General features: G+C 53.7%; 1 protein-coding gene across 1 annotated transcript in view; it reads left to right on the forward strand.

Moving 5' to 3' along the window:
• The window catches only part of COL27A1 (collagen type XXVII alpha 1 chain), a 141,148-nt gene that overhangs the window by 50,949 nt on the left and 73,553 nt on the right, over window positions 1–16,646 (forward strand). Inside the window, exons 13-14 of the mRNA XM_065878811.1 lie at window positions 7,202–7,255; window positions 9,667–9,711. Of these exons, the coding sequence (XP_065734883.1) occupies window positions 7,202–7,255; window positions 9,667–9,711 (99 nt within the window). The remainder of the gene's footprint in view (window positions 1–7,201; window positions 7,256–9,666; window positions 9,712–16,646) is intronic.

Consider the following 16,646-nt stretch of genomic DNA (forward strand, 5'->3'; position numbering starts at 1 on the left):
CACCCAGGGTGGCCCAGAGGGGGTTGTCTGTGATTCTAGGGTTGGCATGCGTGTTCATGGACACCTTACCTGTTGTAGTCTAGGGATCTGGGTCCTCTGGGGGCCAAGTGGGGGATTCAGAGAAAAGCAAGATCCAGGTCCTGACCTCAAGGAGCTGACAGAGGGGGTACCTAGGACAGTCCGTGGCTGACAGCCCCCCTGTGCCTGAGGGCTGATATCTGACACTTAGATGTAGACAAGGAGCAGCACCTGATGCTTCTGGCTTCAAGGCAAGGACTTGCCCAAGGTCACACAGCAAATTGTGAGGGCTGGCTTGGCCTCTGGATCTCTTCCTCAAGCCAGGAGACCTTTGGCAAGGAAACTCATTCACTCATTCATTGAAGTTGAGTGTGTGCTATGGACCAGGCACTGTGCTTGGTGCTGAGCAGTGAACAAGACGAAATTCCCATTCTCAGGGGCAGACAGACAGACAGACAGTGACTGAATGGGGGAATGGAGGGTGAGTGGTTGAACGTCAGGTGGTGCTGAGTGTTAAGATGGAGTAGGGTAGGGGGACCGTGAGTACTTGGGGTATGGGATGTTGGATAAGTTGGCCCAGGAAGTCCTCCTCTCTTCTTGAGAAACCTGAAAAAGGTGAGAATGGGAGCCATGTGTCTCTCTGGGGAAGAGCATTCCAGGTTGAGGGAACAGTGGGTGCAAAGGCCCTGGGGTAGGAGCATTACTGGCTCTGAACTGCAGTTTTCCCATATGAAAAATGAGGATAATAGCTTCTAGCTCGTGGGGTCATTGTGCTTGTCAAATAGTAAGAACTCAATATAACAGTGGCATTCACTGTTTCTATTTGTAGTTGTTTGGGTGGGCGAGGATCTCTCTGGTCTGTATGACTTTGAGCCAGTGGCTTTACCTCTCTGGATCTGTTTTTCCAAAGTTTAAGTTGCAGAGTGGGAGCAGTTGACTTACTTAGAATATCTCAGTGGGGCCCTGTCCCATCACCCAGGCCTGCCTCCAATGCTACCCATGGGGGATTTGCTCAGACTCCATTCTGGGAGCCCCACAGAGGGCCTGGCATTGCCACATTACAGATGAGGAGATTGAGGGTCAGAGGATGAATGACTTGGCCAAGGCCTTGTGCTTCTGAGAGTCAGAGCTGGGTTAAAATGTAGCAGCCCGAGCTTTTACCTCTTGTCCCAGGGTGTGGCACTAGGGACAGCACTATAGCCAAAACAGACCAGGAAAAAAAAAAAAAAAAAGGCAACACTTACTGAGGCCCTTTTACCTGCATGGTATTTGAACCACATGTGGTTCTCCCATTGATTCTTTGAGGTAAGATTGATTATACCTATTTTTCACATGAGGAAACCGAGGCTTCAAAGCCATTTGCCCAGAGACCCTCTGAGGACTTGCCAGACTTAAACCCCCCTAACTTACAGCTCATTTCTGCTTCTTTGCTCCGTGCCTTGTGCCTTTAACTTCCTAAGATTCCACCCTGCCCTCCATGATGGGTGTTCCCTGGCAATGGGGTGTCAGGCGTGAGTGCGAGAAACCGACCCCATTCTGCCAAACAGCCCCATGGCCACGCAATACCCCTGAGGGCTGTGAAAGTCTCCTTGACTCTGGTCCAGCCGACATGGCCAGCAAATGGGCAAGGTCTGCGTCGGATATGATTTAATTTGTATGGAATATACTTCGTATCACTGAGTCCCTAGGGCTCTGTCTGTGCCTTTGCCTGGCCGCCTAGTCTGCTGTGCCCTTGGCCCACACGCTGCTTGAGCAGACTTTAGGGTCATCCCCCTGTTATGTGCTCCTGAGCCCTTGATCTGCCTGATGGGCTTGGGGGCTCCTTGTGAATGGGTTTTCCTGTTGTCAGAGCTTTGGGCCAGGCGATTTCTAGGCACTTATTAACAAGAGGAAATGTCAGGAGAATGAGTTGAATTCCCTCATGCTAGATCACAGCTGGCCTCATTTCTGGCAGGGCTGGCGATGATTTTGCTGTAGTCCATTTCTCTCCAGCAAGCAAAACCTTGGGCCCATGCACACGGCCTGCTCAGTGTCAGGCTGGGAAGGAAGGTGTGTGGGAGTCTTTTGCTGATGGGAGCTGAGAAAGACAGCAGAGGTCAGAGCACATCAGAGCCACAGGAACGTTAGTGATGATGTGGCCCCACTTCCTCATCAGACAGATAAGCAGACGTATCTTGGAGAGGCCAGTAACTTGCCCAAGGTCACACAGCAAATGGGTGGCAGAATCAGGACTTGAACCGAGGACCCTTGCTTGTTCGCGCAGGGTGCTCTCCACGTCACCCGTCTCCTCTCTGTGCTCACATCTTCAGCCTCTGAAGGAAAACTTAGACCGCAGCTCTCATCTCACATCACCCGCTGGAAAGTGAAATGTGTTGTGGTTTCCTGAGGAGGGGACCAGATATAAGATGTTACAAAGTTGGCTGGAGTTGAAGGGGTTTCTCCCGGGCTATCCCGGCTTGTCTGGGGTACAGTGCAGTGATACGCACAGCTGGGGACCGAGCCATGTCTTTCAGCCAAGGGTCTCTCGTGGGGCCTAGGAAGACGCCACAGCAAATCCTCTCGTCCGGCACCCTGTGGCTTCACTATCAAGCCCGCTGGAATGCCTGGCAAGACCAGCCCCTGCTCACAGCTTCTCTCATGGCCTCTGGCCAGGCCTGCCAAGGCTGGTCTTGTGTAGTGCTTCAGGCGGGCAGACCCTAAAGCTTAGAGCTGGAAAGGTCCAGCCTTGGCTCCAGCTCCCTTGGTGTGTGGCTTCGGGGTAACTGGGACTTGTCCAAGGCCACGTGCCCATCCGGGTTGGGACAGGGCTTCTCACATGGTTCAATTTTGACATCAGGCTTTTTCCGCTTCTCAGCCTGTGGGGAACAGGGAGCAAAGTGGTTTTCAAATGGGGAAACTGAGGACAAAGCAGATGGAGGTTCTTCTTGCTGGTGATGCTGTGAGCTAGGGCTGTGATCCCCAGGGTCCCAGACTTGAGCCGGAGCTGCCCCAGGTCTGCTGGCAACCCTGGAATCCTGCTCTCCCTGCCTCCGTCCTCCTTGCCCGCCGAGGTGACTGTTTGTGGGTGGATTCCCAGGTGAATATCAGAAGGCAGGGTGAGAAGATGCTCAGCCTCATGAGAAGAGGGTGTTGGGTCTCAAGGGGTCTTTCCCTGTTGGCACACTCAGAGAGCACGCATCCTCTAGAAGAGAACACAGGCTGTTGTCAAGTGCAGTAGGAAGGATGCAGGTCAAACCTGTGCAGGAACTTCCTGACTTTGGAGAAGGTAAACCCTGTAAAGAGGACTCCAAGGTCCTCCTGCAGACTCTTCCTGGAGGTTATTACGGATTCCCCCTGTTGGTACCGAGCTAGCGTGTGATGACGCATTAGAGTTTACCAGAGGCTGGATTACAAACACCTCACCTCTTCCTCAGCCCAGGGGGAGCTGGGCAGGTGAGTTGTCAGGTGGGTGGGACAGGGCTGACCATCTTGCAGGCCGGGGGGCTGAGTCTTCAAGATGTAGTGGGACTTCTGATCCTGGAGGCTGCATGCATCCCTGCCCCTACATCCCACCTTCTGGAGCAGACCGTCGGGTAGACATTGGCTGCAGGCAGGGGTTAGACGAGAGGGCTCTCAGAGGCCCACTCAGCCTCCGGCATCCTGCTGCAGATGTGGTTATGAGGACCATTCCTTTTTTCCTCGTCTGTTCCTCTGAATTGCTGTAGCCAAGAGAGAGTGTGGAGTCTCGCCCTGGATCCTGGTTCTGTCTCCTCCTGGGCCTTGTTCTGCTCAAAGTACGAGGCATTCAGTTCCCCAGGGGGGCCCGACCTGGCAAAGTGGAGAAACCACGTGGCTGGGGCCCGGCAGGACGCCGAGCCCATTCCTTGGGCCTCGGGCCAGCCTGCTGCAGCCAGGAGCTCAGGCCTGCACAGGAAGGTCCTGCTGCCGGCCGGGCCGGGAGTACACGCCATGCACAGGCGGGCACGGCCAGACAGAGAGAAGCAGGCCGGGTGGAAGTGGTGGTGCGTGTTCATCTCGGCAGCTGCCTCTCTGGGATCCGGAGGAGCAAGCGTCAGGGCCGAGGGCAAGTGTCGGAACTGGGATGTGTTGCTCAGGGGTGGAAGGATGCAGCAAGCCAGCAGCTTGATGGGGCCTTGGGCAGGTCCTGCGCCTCCAGAAGGAGGTGCTGAACGTCAGGAACACCTAGGGTCTTTCCATCCTAGACCATCTATGATTATTCCAATCATAGTTCTGTTCCAGCTCTTCTAAAGCCCTTTTTTCCAACTATTGTGTTCTTAATTACCCTAGAGGTCATCTGCTTGGCTTCTCCGAAGGAAGGGAGACAAGGTGGAGACGGGGATGAGGCCACCGAGCACGTACAAGCAGAACCAGCCCTGAGCCTCAGTAACGCCGTTCCCTCGAGAGACCACAAGCTTGCTCTAGTCTGTTCTGTGCATTCGTGGTCCATTCGTAGCTAAGAGATTGGGCTCTGGAGTCAGACTGCCTAGGTTCAGATCCCAGTCCTGCTATTCCATAGCTGTGTGACTTCAGACAAGTTCCCTAACGTCTCTGGACCTCAGTTTCCTCATCTCTAAGATGGGACCAATAATAAGCCCTCTCTCATTGGGCTGTTAGAGTTTGCAGTTTCTGTCATTGCTGTCACCCCCCAGCCCCACCCCGTCGTCACCCACTGGCTATACTCAGGCTGCACTTTGTCCACATAAGTGCCTCTCTTGGGGGTTTTGACCATTCTGATGGTCTCTCCCTTGCTTGTGCCTCAGCGATGTGCCCTCACCTTGCTGCTGCCTCCGTGTGCTGCCAGGGATTTGCCCGGCATCCAGCATCTTGGTTCATTGTCTCAGTACCCCAGTTGTACGGCACAGAAAACCGAGGCTTGGAGAGGCCTGTGGGTGGTAGAGCCAGGATTGTCACTGGGTTGCACTGGTTCTAAAGCCTCACAGGGGAAGCTGGGCCAGCAACTGAGTCTGAGAGGAGTCCTTGAGCCAACCTGGAGTGGCCCTGACTGCAGACCTGTGGGTTTGAACCTGCCTGGTGGCTGCTAGGTATGATTATATTGGGCATCGCAGCCAGGGTTGGTGCCTGGGGAATGCTGTCAGGATCTCTCTCTTCCTGGTGGCAATGGGGCCGGGGGGCGGGCATTCCTGCACCTCAGGGAGCAGGCTCCTTCCTCCCAGGCCTTGTCCAGGGATTGGCCCAAGCTGAAGGATTCTTAGAGATCACATCCCCCCAGCCTGAGCAGGACAGAGGCTCAAGTGAGGGTCTGCCCGCAGTCACACAGTCAACCTGGAGGCGAGCCCGGGCGAGTCTCCAGACATTAAACCTGGAGAGCAGAGCATGGACTCCCCAAATTCTGCTCCTTGTAGGCCACGTCGAGTCAGCCAGGTGCCCGGCTAGACAGCATCCCCCTTGTCACCTGAGGGATTGTCCTCTCTTGCCACATCCCCAAAGGCAGAGGCAGTAGCTCAATGCCTTCAGAAGCCTTCCCTGCCCACTGCTCACCCAGCTGATGTCTCCCGCCACAGGAGGTGAGAGGGCTCTCTACCTTACAGTATGCCTGAGAGGGGCTGGATTGGAATTTGCCAGGGGGACTCCAAGGATGTGGGAAGAGGCATCTTAGATACGGTCAGATGTAGCCCCACAAAAACTTGATCTCGCACACGCGCACACACACACACACCCCTACCTCTGCCACTCTCTCAAACCAGTCAGGCACACACTGGAGCAGCTTCTGCATGCCAGGATTTGCCCATGCTCAGCTCTGCCACAGACTTGCTTTTTGTCCTTGGTCAAGTGACATTTCTCTCTGTGAGCCTCAATTTCCCCATCTGTTAAATGGGACCAATAAATAACCTTTCCCTCAAGGGTGAATGTCAAAGGCAAGTAAAGTTTTGCATACAAAGTCACTGGCTTGGCCCAAATCTCTTTAATATGTCCTCGTTTCCTCCTTTGGGTGTCTGAATGAAGCCGCGCCTCCTATGCGGTCCATATCAATGCCTGCCCTTCCGGTCCATGAGGGCTTCCTGGCAGTGGTGGGATTTGAGGGGAATAGTATTCTGGCCAGGGCAAGACAAAGGCCTAGATGCACACACAGTTCAAGGTCTCTTTGCTCAGCCAATGTAGACTTTGTAATTGGTTTGGGTTTTGTTTTCAGCTTTGGTCTTTTTAGTTTAATCTACTTACTGGATTCCCCCAGTAGCGGTAGCGTTAGAAACCAGAAACAAATTATGCTCCATGAAGAATCTTTACTGTTTGAACAGCTCAGGCATCCACTTGGTCAGAAAAACATGTGCTTTGTTTTTCATTAAATTTCCCTGGAAAAACAGTGATTTGAATTCAAGGAGGGGAGAACAGATTTCCCTGAATTCCAAGCTTGAGGACTTGCTTTTCCTTTTGAAGTCGAATGGAGTTGTTCCCCCTCCTTGGCCACCAGAAGCTTCCCCACAGCTGATGTTTTTCCAGCTGCCTGTGTCCCCAGAGAGCGTGGAGTGGGGTCACGGAGGGGGCGAGAGGGCCAGATCTGCCCAGGCCAGGCCTCCGGGCTTCTCTCGGCTGCCAAACCTCACCTGTGGCCTTGGTGCTGATGTCCCCTATCCGTGTGACTCTGTATGACCTTGACACGTACCCTTTCAGAGCCTCATCTTCTTTATCTGTAAAATGAGAATTGTGGGTCCACAGGTAGCTTTTGAAGAGCACGTCACAAAAATGGCAGAAGGTCTGAGCTGGGAAATGCTGCAGAGGGCTTTCCTGCTTTGACCAGTGGGGAAACTGAGGCCCACAGGGGAAGGAGTGCCTCTTAAAACTCTGAGCAAGTCAGTGACTGGTCCAGGCCTAGACCCAGCTTCCTGACCCCAGACTCCATCAGGACGGGGTCTCAGCATGGGCGCTGGCATTTCCGTGCCAGAGAGCTGGGTACTATTTTCTTTTCTGAGACTCTGAGGCCATGAGAAGAGGGCTCCCTGGCCATGGGCTCCTCCACAGTAGCTGGTCCTTGGGATGTTCTTTACGGGGAAAGTTTGTTGAGGGCCCGAGGTGACTCGGGACTCCACAGCCTGCCCAGATCCTGGAACCAGGGAGTGAGGTGAGACTGCATGGATGTGTCCTGTGTCCCCTGGGGGTCTGGATCAAAGCCACCCGCTGGTATAAGCGCTAATCTGCAGATGTTTGCTCTCTCTCATGCCCTCAGGGGTTTCCTGGAGACTTTGGGGAAAGAGGCCCTCCGGGACTGGATGGAAACCCCGTAAGTATTTCATGTCTTTGGGTACGGGAGAGAGATTTGGAGCAAACACATAGCAGGTTTTAGGAACCTAAGCTTTTAGGTCAGCCAGCCGGGCCACCCATGAGCTGGGTGCTCCTGGACAAACTGCATGATTTCTCTGAACCCCAGGGTCCTTTCTGCTATGGATGCCCTGTGTACCCCCTGCCACCAGGAGAGCCTTCCAGCCCACTGGGCCCCAGGTCCCAAAGTCCTGGGCTATGTCCCATCCTCAAGGACTCAGGAAGGTTCATGGGTCACTCTCCACTGGGGAAGCCAGAGCTGCTGTCATCTTACAAAGCACCAGAAATGTTTATGGGATGGGGTCTGGGGAAGCAGATGGTTTGCAGGCCCTGTATGGAGGGAAGAACCTAGTTCTAAAGAAATCTCCAGCATAGGCATGTTTATAGCGTTTGTAAATAATCGAGGCCCATGAAGGAACCAGGTCAGCCTGCCCTGGGGAGCTGAGCCCGCCTCTCCCTTCCCGTCCCAGGCTCCAGCTCCTGCAGGGGGAAGATTGTTCTCTTTCTGGGGGTGCAGACCATGTCCAGAGCTCTTTGGAACACCTGCCATGTCCCCCCAATTCTCCTGGGGTTTCCAGCCTGCACAGCTGTGCCAGTGGCGGAGATGGCTGCTAGATCCATACGCAGCACCTGATTATGTGCTCGTGTCAATTCCACAAATGCTCCCTGAGCCTCACCCGGCTGGGGCTGACATCTGGGCTCCCTGCGGGGATGAAGCCCTGGCCTCGGAGCCAGATGGACCTGGGTTTGAATCCTGCTGCACCGCTTGCCAGGCGTGGAAGCTTGGACAAATCAGTTCACCCATCTGGATCTCGGTTTCCTTATCTGTAAATCATGGGGATCCGATGCCGGCCTCAGAGGACTGTTGCGAGAATGAAATGAGAGAGGGCAGGGAGGTGTTGGGCCTATGAAAAGCGTTCACTGGATGGAGGGGTTGTAAATATTAGGTAATAATGGGGCACGTCTCCTGCCCTGGAGGAGCTCATGGCCATCTCCCTAGTCCATTGCACGAGGTGAAGTTGAGATGGGTGGGATCAAAGAGGCCCCAGGTGCTAAGGAGGAGGGAGAGAGAAGCAGGGAAGACTCCTGGAGAAGATGGCGTTGGAATTGGGATGAGGAAAGAGGTGGGAGGACACTCCAGGTGGAGGAAAGAGCACTGGCAATGGTACCGAGGTGAGAAACCAGAGTCTTTCCCTCAGTGTATCAGTTACTAGATTAACCACTATAACATGTGACGTCATCCTGGAAGTGCCCTTGGGGAGGGGCAGGGATGTCTTTGTTCTCATGGCCCAGAGGAGCAGAAAGAGGACCTGATGAGTGACCTTGAACAGGTCCCTTCCCTTTCCTGAGCCTCGGGTCCTTCATTTTAAAGCCAAGGCTGCTTCCCCTCCTCCTCTTCTCCGTGGCTGTAGTAATGACCTCCCGTCTGGGATTGCACAGATGAAGGAAGACAAACGCCCTGGAGGATGTTGGTTATTACTAATCACCATTTCTAGAGACACCTTTGCATTTTGAGCTTGCTCCAGACCCCTCTACCTGTCTTTACTGGTGCAAGCAATTGAAGGTCCACGTTTTCTTTTTTTTTTTTTTGCGGTACGCGGGCCTCTCACTGTTGTGGCCTCTCCCGTTGCGGAGCACAGGCTCCGGACGCGCAGGCTCAGCGGCCATGGCTCACGGGCCCAGCGGAACCCGTGTCCCCTGCATCGGCAGGCGGACTCTCAACCGCTGCGCCACCAGGGAAGCCCTGAATGTCCATTTTTAGAGATTTGAGAAACAGAAATTTGCACACTGCCACACACGGCCACATCTCCTGACTCCCAGGCAAGAGCTGTGCAGCCTCTCAGAGGCCCTGGGAGGTGGGAACCGGACAGCCTCCTTCTGGTGAGAGGTTGGGGTGGGTGGGGGGTTCTCTGAGGGCCCCCAGCACCTCCTGGCTGAGAGAGAGGGAGGCCAGCCTGGTGGCTCTCGGCTTGGTGCCCTCACCACTGTGGTATTTCCTTGAACTTGACCTTGGGAAATTGCTTAACCTTTGGAGCCTCAGTTTTGCCGTCTGTAAAGTGAGAGCGAAATGAGATCTGGGTCAGGCAGCCTGCACATCTTTATCGCCACGATCAGGATTCTGCCCGTTCTCACACCTACGGTTGGAAGGTACTGGATTTGGAAATCCAACCTCCCCCTTTTACAGATGTGGAAAGCTGATGGCAGAGGGGGGGAGGGTCTTGTTCAAACTCCAGGCCAGGCTCAGTAGAGTCAGGAAAAAGGAGTGGTCAGCTCCAAAGGATTCCACCAGGTGCCCACGTGGAGGATGGTGTGTAGGGCGTGGCCTGGAGAGAGACAGGGCAAGTAACCACCTTCGTCTCTCTTTCTTTGCAGGGAGAACTGGGCTTACCAGGGCCCCTAGGAGTCCCTGGCCTCATTGTAAGTACACAGATGCCTGGGGACGGGGAGGGCCAGGATGCCGGGTGTGGGGAACAAGCCACAAGTCCCCTCAGAGGAGCTGGGACAGACAAGTCTAGGAAGGGGGCTCAGGGAAAAAAGGCCTGCTGTGTGGCTTCAGATGGATCACCTACCTTCTCCCAGCCCCTTTCTTCATTAGTTAAATGAGTATGGGTGCTTGGAGCATGGGACTGCCATGTACTTTCACACCTGCTCCCTGTCCATCGCTCTGCAGCAAGGTCTAAGCAGGTGGTAGTGTGCCCATTTGACAGGTGAGGTGCTTCAGGTCCAGACAAAGGAAGTGACTGGCAGAGGAGCTGAGGCTCTGGGCCATGCTGGACAGTCTTCTCCATCCTTTTCAGAACACTGACTTTGGAGCCAGACCACCTGAGTTCAAGTCACAGTTCTGCCACATCCTGGCTGTGTGACCTGGACCAATTCACTTACCCTCTCTGAGCCTTAGTTCCTCATCTGTAAAATGGGTATGGTGGTAGAATCCTCTTGGGGTGCCTGTGAGGATTAAATGAGGCATTGCTTGTTCTGTCTTTGGCACAAGGTCTAGCACTCAGTAAATATTCATTTATTATAATATTGTTATTGTTAAATATTCTTTATTGTTACTGTCTCCTGGTGTGCCCGGGACCTAGAGAGGCCTGTACTCGGGGAGGTCAGAGGCAATCGGACCTCTGACTCCATCCAGGTAGCCTTGTGGAGTGGTGCTATTAGCCAAAACCATGGCTCCCCGCTGGGCCTTCAGAGGCTTAGTCTTGACCTTGGGCCTGGCCTCAAGAGCCAGTGACAGGCCCAAGCCTGGGAAATGAGTCTAGGAGCTTCCCTGAGGGCCTGATGCCCCCTCTCCTCTGTCCTTGGGGTCATACCTCATGGGGTGTGAGTCTGAGGGGCTTACACAAGTAGACCATTCCCTAGTTTCACAAACGGGCTGCCAGCTTTGGCTACTCCAGCAACTGTGCCAAGAGATTCTATCGAGAAGGAGGCTGGAGAAGGCCCTGGAGAGTTGGGGGGCCCCATTGTTCAGGGGAGACCAGTCCTGGGAAGAGGGCCCAGAGGTTCCCATGGGCAATGTGCTTCTGCTCAGGTGGGTGGGAGCAGAACCAGGGCAGGGTCGGGGTGGAGGTCAGATCAATCCTGGCCTCGCCTCCTCTGGGCTCTGTGGTCTTCAGTTACGGCCTCACTTCCCTGAGCCTCAGGGATCCACTCTGTAAGATGGGATCTTCGCTCCTGCTCTTGTTAGGACCACAGACACACCCGGTCCAGTCCAGTCAAGTGGTTAAGAAGGTAGACCCAGATCACCTGGGTTCAAATCCTAGCTCTATCACTCATTTAATTGCAATTCTGAGCACATTTTTTACCCCTCCCTCCCCCCGTCCCCACGCCTCAATTTCTTCATCTTTAAAATGGGAATAATATTAGTACCTAACTTGGGAGAATGTTGTGAGGATTTAAGGAAACTAGTACATATATAGTGCCTAGTACATAGTAAGCACTCAAGAAGCACTAGTTATAATAATAATAAATTTAATAATAATCATAATATGAATGCTTTTACTATTACTTGTTGACAATAAAGGACTGTTAATATGTAGTGATTCAGTAGTAGTAGTAGTAGTAGTAGTGTTTTACACACACACATAAGATATTTTATGCCTGGTAGCAGCCATCTGGAGTGCTGCATTGAGAAAGATTTCAAAGTCACACTGGAAATTAGTGGGAGAGGGTGCTGCAAATTGGTGATGTCTGCCTTGGCTTGGGGTGAGGAAGTGTCAACACACGAGTCATACATCTGTCATCCCTGATGTCCTTCACTGAGCACCTTCTTTGGCACAAGGCACTGACCTGAATGCTTTGGAAAAAGAAATATCTGCGATGAGTGTTAGAGAACCTGGCGTTAATGAGGATCTCAGAAGTCTACTGGTCCAACCTTCTCTGGGTTCAGCAGGACTCCCTCCTGGAGCATTTTGGTCATACGGTCATTAAACTCCAACTCGAACACCTGGTGTTGGAAGCTCCCTCCTGTGAAACCCGTCCGCGTTCACAGAGCTCTCATGGTGCAGGGTTTTCCTGTGTTTTGAGCCCAGCTCATCTCCCTGCCCCTGGGAGAGGCTGTTCAAGACGTAAAGATGGTTGTTGTCTGTTCTTCCCAAGGCTCCTTCTTCAGTCTATATGATCCCCATCCCCAAAGCGTTTCTGAAGGGATGTTTACGTATCTTGACTGTCATCCTTGGCACGTGTGCCTATTTGTCATTGTTGGCGCCCACTAGGTTGGATCCTGAGAGGGGCAAGAATATTGCTTGGCCAAATGTGCGCAGATTCTGGAGACTATGCCGTCATAGCCCTTGGCCTTCCTGACTCTTTACAAAGCTCTTTCCCACCGATGCTCCCCTTTGCTCTCCGCAGTTAGGGCTGCCAGATAAAATATAAGACGCCCAGTGAAATTTGAATTTCAGATACAATATTTAGAACACGTTTATACCAAAATATCATTCGTTTGATTGTTTATCTGACACTCAGATTTTAACTGGGCATCCTGTATTTTTATTCACTCAATCTGGCAACCCTGTGCTCAGTATCTCTTAGGAGAGTCCCATTGGGCAGATGGGCAGACTGAGGCCCTAGGTCAAGGTCACACACAGGGCAGGAGAAGATGGAGACATGATCAGAGGCCATGTCCCCCAACTCCTAGTTCAGGGCACTTCTCTTCCTGCCCCCCTTCTGAGGGGCCTGAGCTAGGGGTGAGCCCTGGGTGTCCCTGCATTTCTCAGGCCCTGCACCCCTTCATGATCCCTTTTCCAAAGAGCTGCTGTCCACCCCCCACACCTCCAGCCCGCCTTTGCCTTATGTCTTTCTCTGGCCACTTTCAGTCTCGCTTCCTGTTTTTAAATCCCCTTTGTTGCCAAGGTAACATGCCTTTTTCCTTGTGCCTGGGGGTGCCACAGGGCTAGACCTGCACCCACCAAATCAACACCAATCTCCTCCAAGCCAGTGCCCTCTCCCACCCAAGGCACCCACTCCTGACCTGGATTTTTGGGGACAGCAGTTTCTGTGCTTGGGGGAAAAATTGCTTCCCCAAAGAGTTGGAGAGGAAAGGAATTTTCTAACCAGGAGCTAAAGGGAAGAGGGATCGTGAGTCACATACGGTTTTCCAGAGGATGTGGGTTTTTAGCTGAGCAAATGGGAATTCCACATAGTGATAATCATTTTAGTAGGGATTCAGATTTATACAATGCCTTCTGTCTAGTCAGCTGAAGCGATTTGCATGCAGACTGAAGTCGAAACTTCCACTGTCCCCTGGGTCCTTGCAGGCGGGAGGAAGGGTGAGGGAGGACAGATTAACATGTATGGAGCTTCTGTCTGCTCTGTGTGTGCTTGACACGCATTAGGCTGGGAGCCTCGAGATACTTGAGGCGGGCGGCAGCAGCCTGGTCACCCTCATGAGGAGGCTGAGTGGAGCCTGAGGTCGCCAGCTAGGGACTGTGTGACCCCAATCTCATAAGCCGCTGGTGGCCCTCTGCAGAGACAGCCTTGAAACAGCCCCCTTTGAGTAATTGAAACCCTTTGGCTGGGCTTCAAGCAAAGTGTGCCTGTTTCCAGAATCTGCTCAACAAAGAAAATTTCTGTCTTTTTTTATTCCGAGTGACACAAAGGGAATTTTGGCTTCTCCATTTAATGAGACCCAAAGAATATGTGATCTGGCCAAATGCCAGCATATGGGATATAGTGGACAAGTCTACCATACTCTGTTACTAAATGATCATCTATCTTTATTTCTTTGTCTGGAAATCAAGGTCAGGAACCCCACTAGCTGGCATTTACCAAACCCTCGTGTGCTGGGTCCTGTGCTAGGTATTTAATGATCATAGCAGGCCTCTGAGTGGGAAGTGGGATTACAATTGTACAGTCAAGGAAACCGAGGCTCAGAGAGGCTGAAGCACCTGCCCGAGGTCACCCAGCTGTTCAGCTGGAGCTCGGTCTGTGTTTACAGCTCGTGAACTTCACCGCTGCGTCTAGTTCCACACAACTTCTGTGCTGAATGGAGAGAGTATGTTAGAGTGTGGACTGAGCAGTGCCAGCGGCTGTTGTGTGTGAGAGATGGTGCTTGTTAAGACCACACAGGAGCCGGGACTGGCCACAGCTCCCAGGTCCTGTCCCCAGGCTGCTGACCCCCTATCAGAGTTTCTGGAAAGAGGCCTCGCTGCCTTAAAAGGCAACTCCAGGCAACACCGTGGCCAGATTTTAACCTGGAGGGTTTGTAAGTGAGAGTACTGTGCAGGTTTCTTTTTCACCCACTGGTTTAGCCACTTTTAGTGAGGGCTTCCTCTGGGGCATGGGACAGGCAGTGGCCACATAGGCACCCGCGTCAACGGTCATGGGTATGGAACAGGCCATGAGCGAAAGCCAGGTCAGGCTCAGACATGACGGCAGGGGCCTGACCTGGCCTGTGGGCTTCAGGGAAGTGATGCCGGGGGTGAGGGCAGAGCACAATGTGAGCTCAGGGCGGAGCGCTCAGTATAGGAAGCAGTGGCCAAGGATGGCCCGGCTGCAGAGGGACAGCAGGGCAGGAAGGTAAGGCATGTGCGAGGGAGGGAGGGAGGGAGCTCTGCCAGCACCCGTGAGGGTGGGTGATGGCAGCCCCCTAGGTTTCCTTTCAGGGGTCCTGGGCAAACGCCAGCCTGGATGCCTGCCGGCACATGGGACGCCGGAGTGGGACTCTTGCCTGTTTTTGAATCTCAAGCCTGTCCTCACACCCTGTCACTTATGAGTGAGCGCCATGAGGAAAGGCATCCTTGGGTCCTTTATTGGAGTAAACAGAGTCAATCCCAGGCTTGCGAGCATGGTCTGTGGGCCAAGACGGACAGACAGACCTGTTCTGGCCCTGCCTGTGTCCCCTGCTTGTTGCATAGTCTTGGGTTAGTTGCTTCACCTCACTCTGAGCCTCGGTTTTCTCATCTGTGAAATGGAATGGCACTAATGATGGTGCTGACCTCATGGGGTTACTGTGAGCAGTTGGTGAGCGTCTGAACAGAGCTGATGAGACTGGGAAGTGTCTGGCGTGGTGCCTGGCACACAGTAGGAGCTCCTTCGGTGGTCACAGATGTGGTTGGTTGGTTGTGTTCTTGGTGGGAGTCAACGAGCTGAAGGGCAAAGTGTGTGCAGCAGGGTCTGGGAGTTTAGGCGAACGTGGGAACATGTTCCAGATTACAGGCATTACTCACTGTTCTTTCTCGTGGGACGTGATGTATGTCCCTTGGCCAAGCTGCCCACGACAGTATCGAGCGCGGAGCAGACTGGTATCTGCAGGCTGGACTGGGGGGAATGTGGCCTGAGGTTTTCTCTGTTCTCCCCAGCATGCTTTTATAGTCCAACGTGGGGATCCTGCCCACACGAAGAAGACCTGCCCTGAGCAAGCAGCCACCTTCTCCCCGTGTGCCCTCCAGCCAGAGCCCCTTTTCCATGGGTTCTTGGGTGGGACGCCACGCTGGCCCTCGCCTCCACCACACACAGACCCCCTTGGAGAGGCTCGCAGGGGTGGCACGCACACGCCGGGCTGTGTGATACCTACATGGGCGTCAGTCGGGCCTGTACTGAATTCACCCTCCACACAAGCCGCCGTCAGGTCCGGAACGGGGAAGAGAGAGCCTGTGTTCCCGGAGCTGCTGGCTGGTCCTCTCTGCTCGAGGCCCCGGCCCCCGTTGGAGCCAGCTGCGCTAGCAGGGCCCAGTCTGCTTATTTGTGCACCATGGGGAACACTGGGTGGCCACCCCTTGCTCCCTTCCTCCAGGAAGAGAGAGGGAGTGGGGAGCTGCAGCCAAAGCCTCCCGCTGAAATGCTCTTCTCTAAGGGGCTGGCTTTCCTTCAGTCCAGCCTCTCCCTGGCCAGCGACCCTGGCTTCTCCTCTCCAAAGATTACTTCAGAATTGCTTAGAAGCTCTGGGGACAGACTGCCTGGTGTGAATCCCAGCTCTGCCCAGCTCTGTGATTTGCTCAAGCCCTCGCCTCGCAGAGCCTCAGTTTCCTCATCTGTAAAATGGGGAGAGGAGCAGACGGATCATGAAGGGCTGTCGTGAGGAGTAACGGAGTTGAGGCGTGTGAAGTGTGTAACACAGGGCTTACCAGCCAGTGTCGTTTGTATTGCTATTATCACCTGTTAAACTGAGAGCCCGCTTTCTTAATAAGATTACTTGATGGGAACTGAAAGCAGAGTTCCTTGGCAAAGGCTCAGCTAGGTTTGGTTTGACCCACTCAGGTAGGTTCAGGGGGGCAGGGGGTGAGAATCCGCATTGCCTCAGCCAGGCCTTGCCATTGCCGTCTGTGCACTCCACGTGTTTCCCTCTGTCTCTCTCCTGGGGACATTCCAGTGCACAGGCTACGCAGGAGTCAGCAGGAATGTGATGTTTCATTCTCTGCCGGTCTCCCTCTGAGCTGTCTCCAGGCAGCTCCCACAGGAACTGATTCTTGAACCTGGCCACCTGGAGCAGCCTTTGTTCCTCAGTGCTTCAGAGCATTTGTCAGGGGCCTCTGTGGAGCCTGATTCAGGGATGTGGGAAACTGAGGCCCAGAGAGGTGAAGCACATTGACTGGGCTCACACAGCAGCCAGACACTCAGATCGGTCACAGAGGATAGACAAGGGAGAGAAGAGGTTATTTCAAGGGCTCCCTTTCTCTGGGGGAGGGCTTACTGTGATGGCTGTGGCTGAGGGCAGCGGTGATGGGGGAGGGCAGGAAGTGAGGACGAGACTTCAGGGAAAGAGGGTGGGCTCGTTTAGAGAAAATCCATTCACCCCTTCCCTTTAGACCAGGGTTTCTCACCTCAACACTATTGACATTTGAGCCAGCTAATTCTTTGCTGTGGGGCCTCCACGGAGATGCCAGTGGCACCTCTTCGGTTGTAACCACCAAAAA

The sequence above is a fragment of the Phocoena phocoena genome, chromosome 6 (assembly GCF_963924675.1).
Source record: "Phocoena phocoena chromosome 6, mPhoPho1.1, whole genome shotgun sequence".
NCBI classification, from domain to species: Eukaryota; Metazoa; Chordata; class Mammalia; order Artiodactyla; family Phocoenidae; genus Phocoena; species Phocoena phocoena.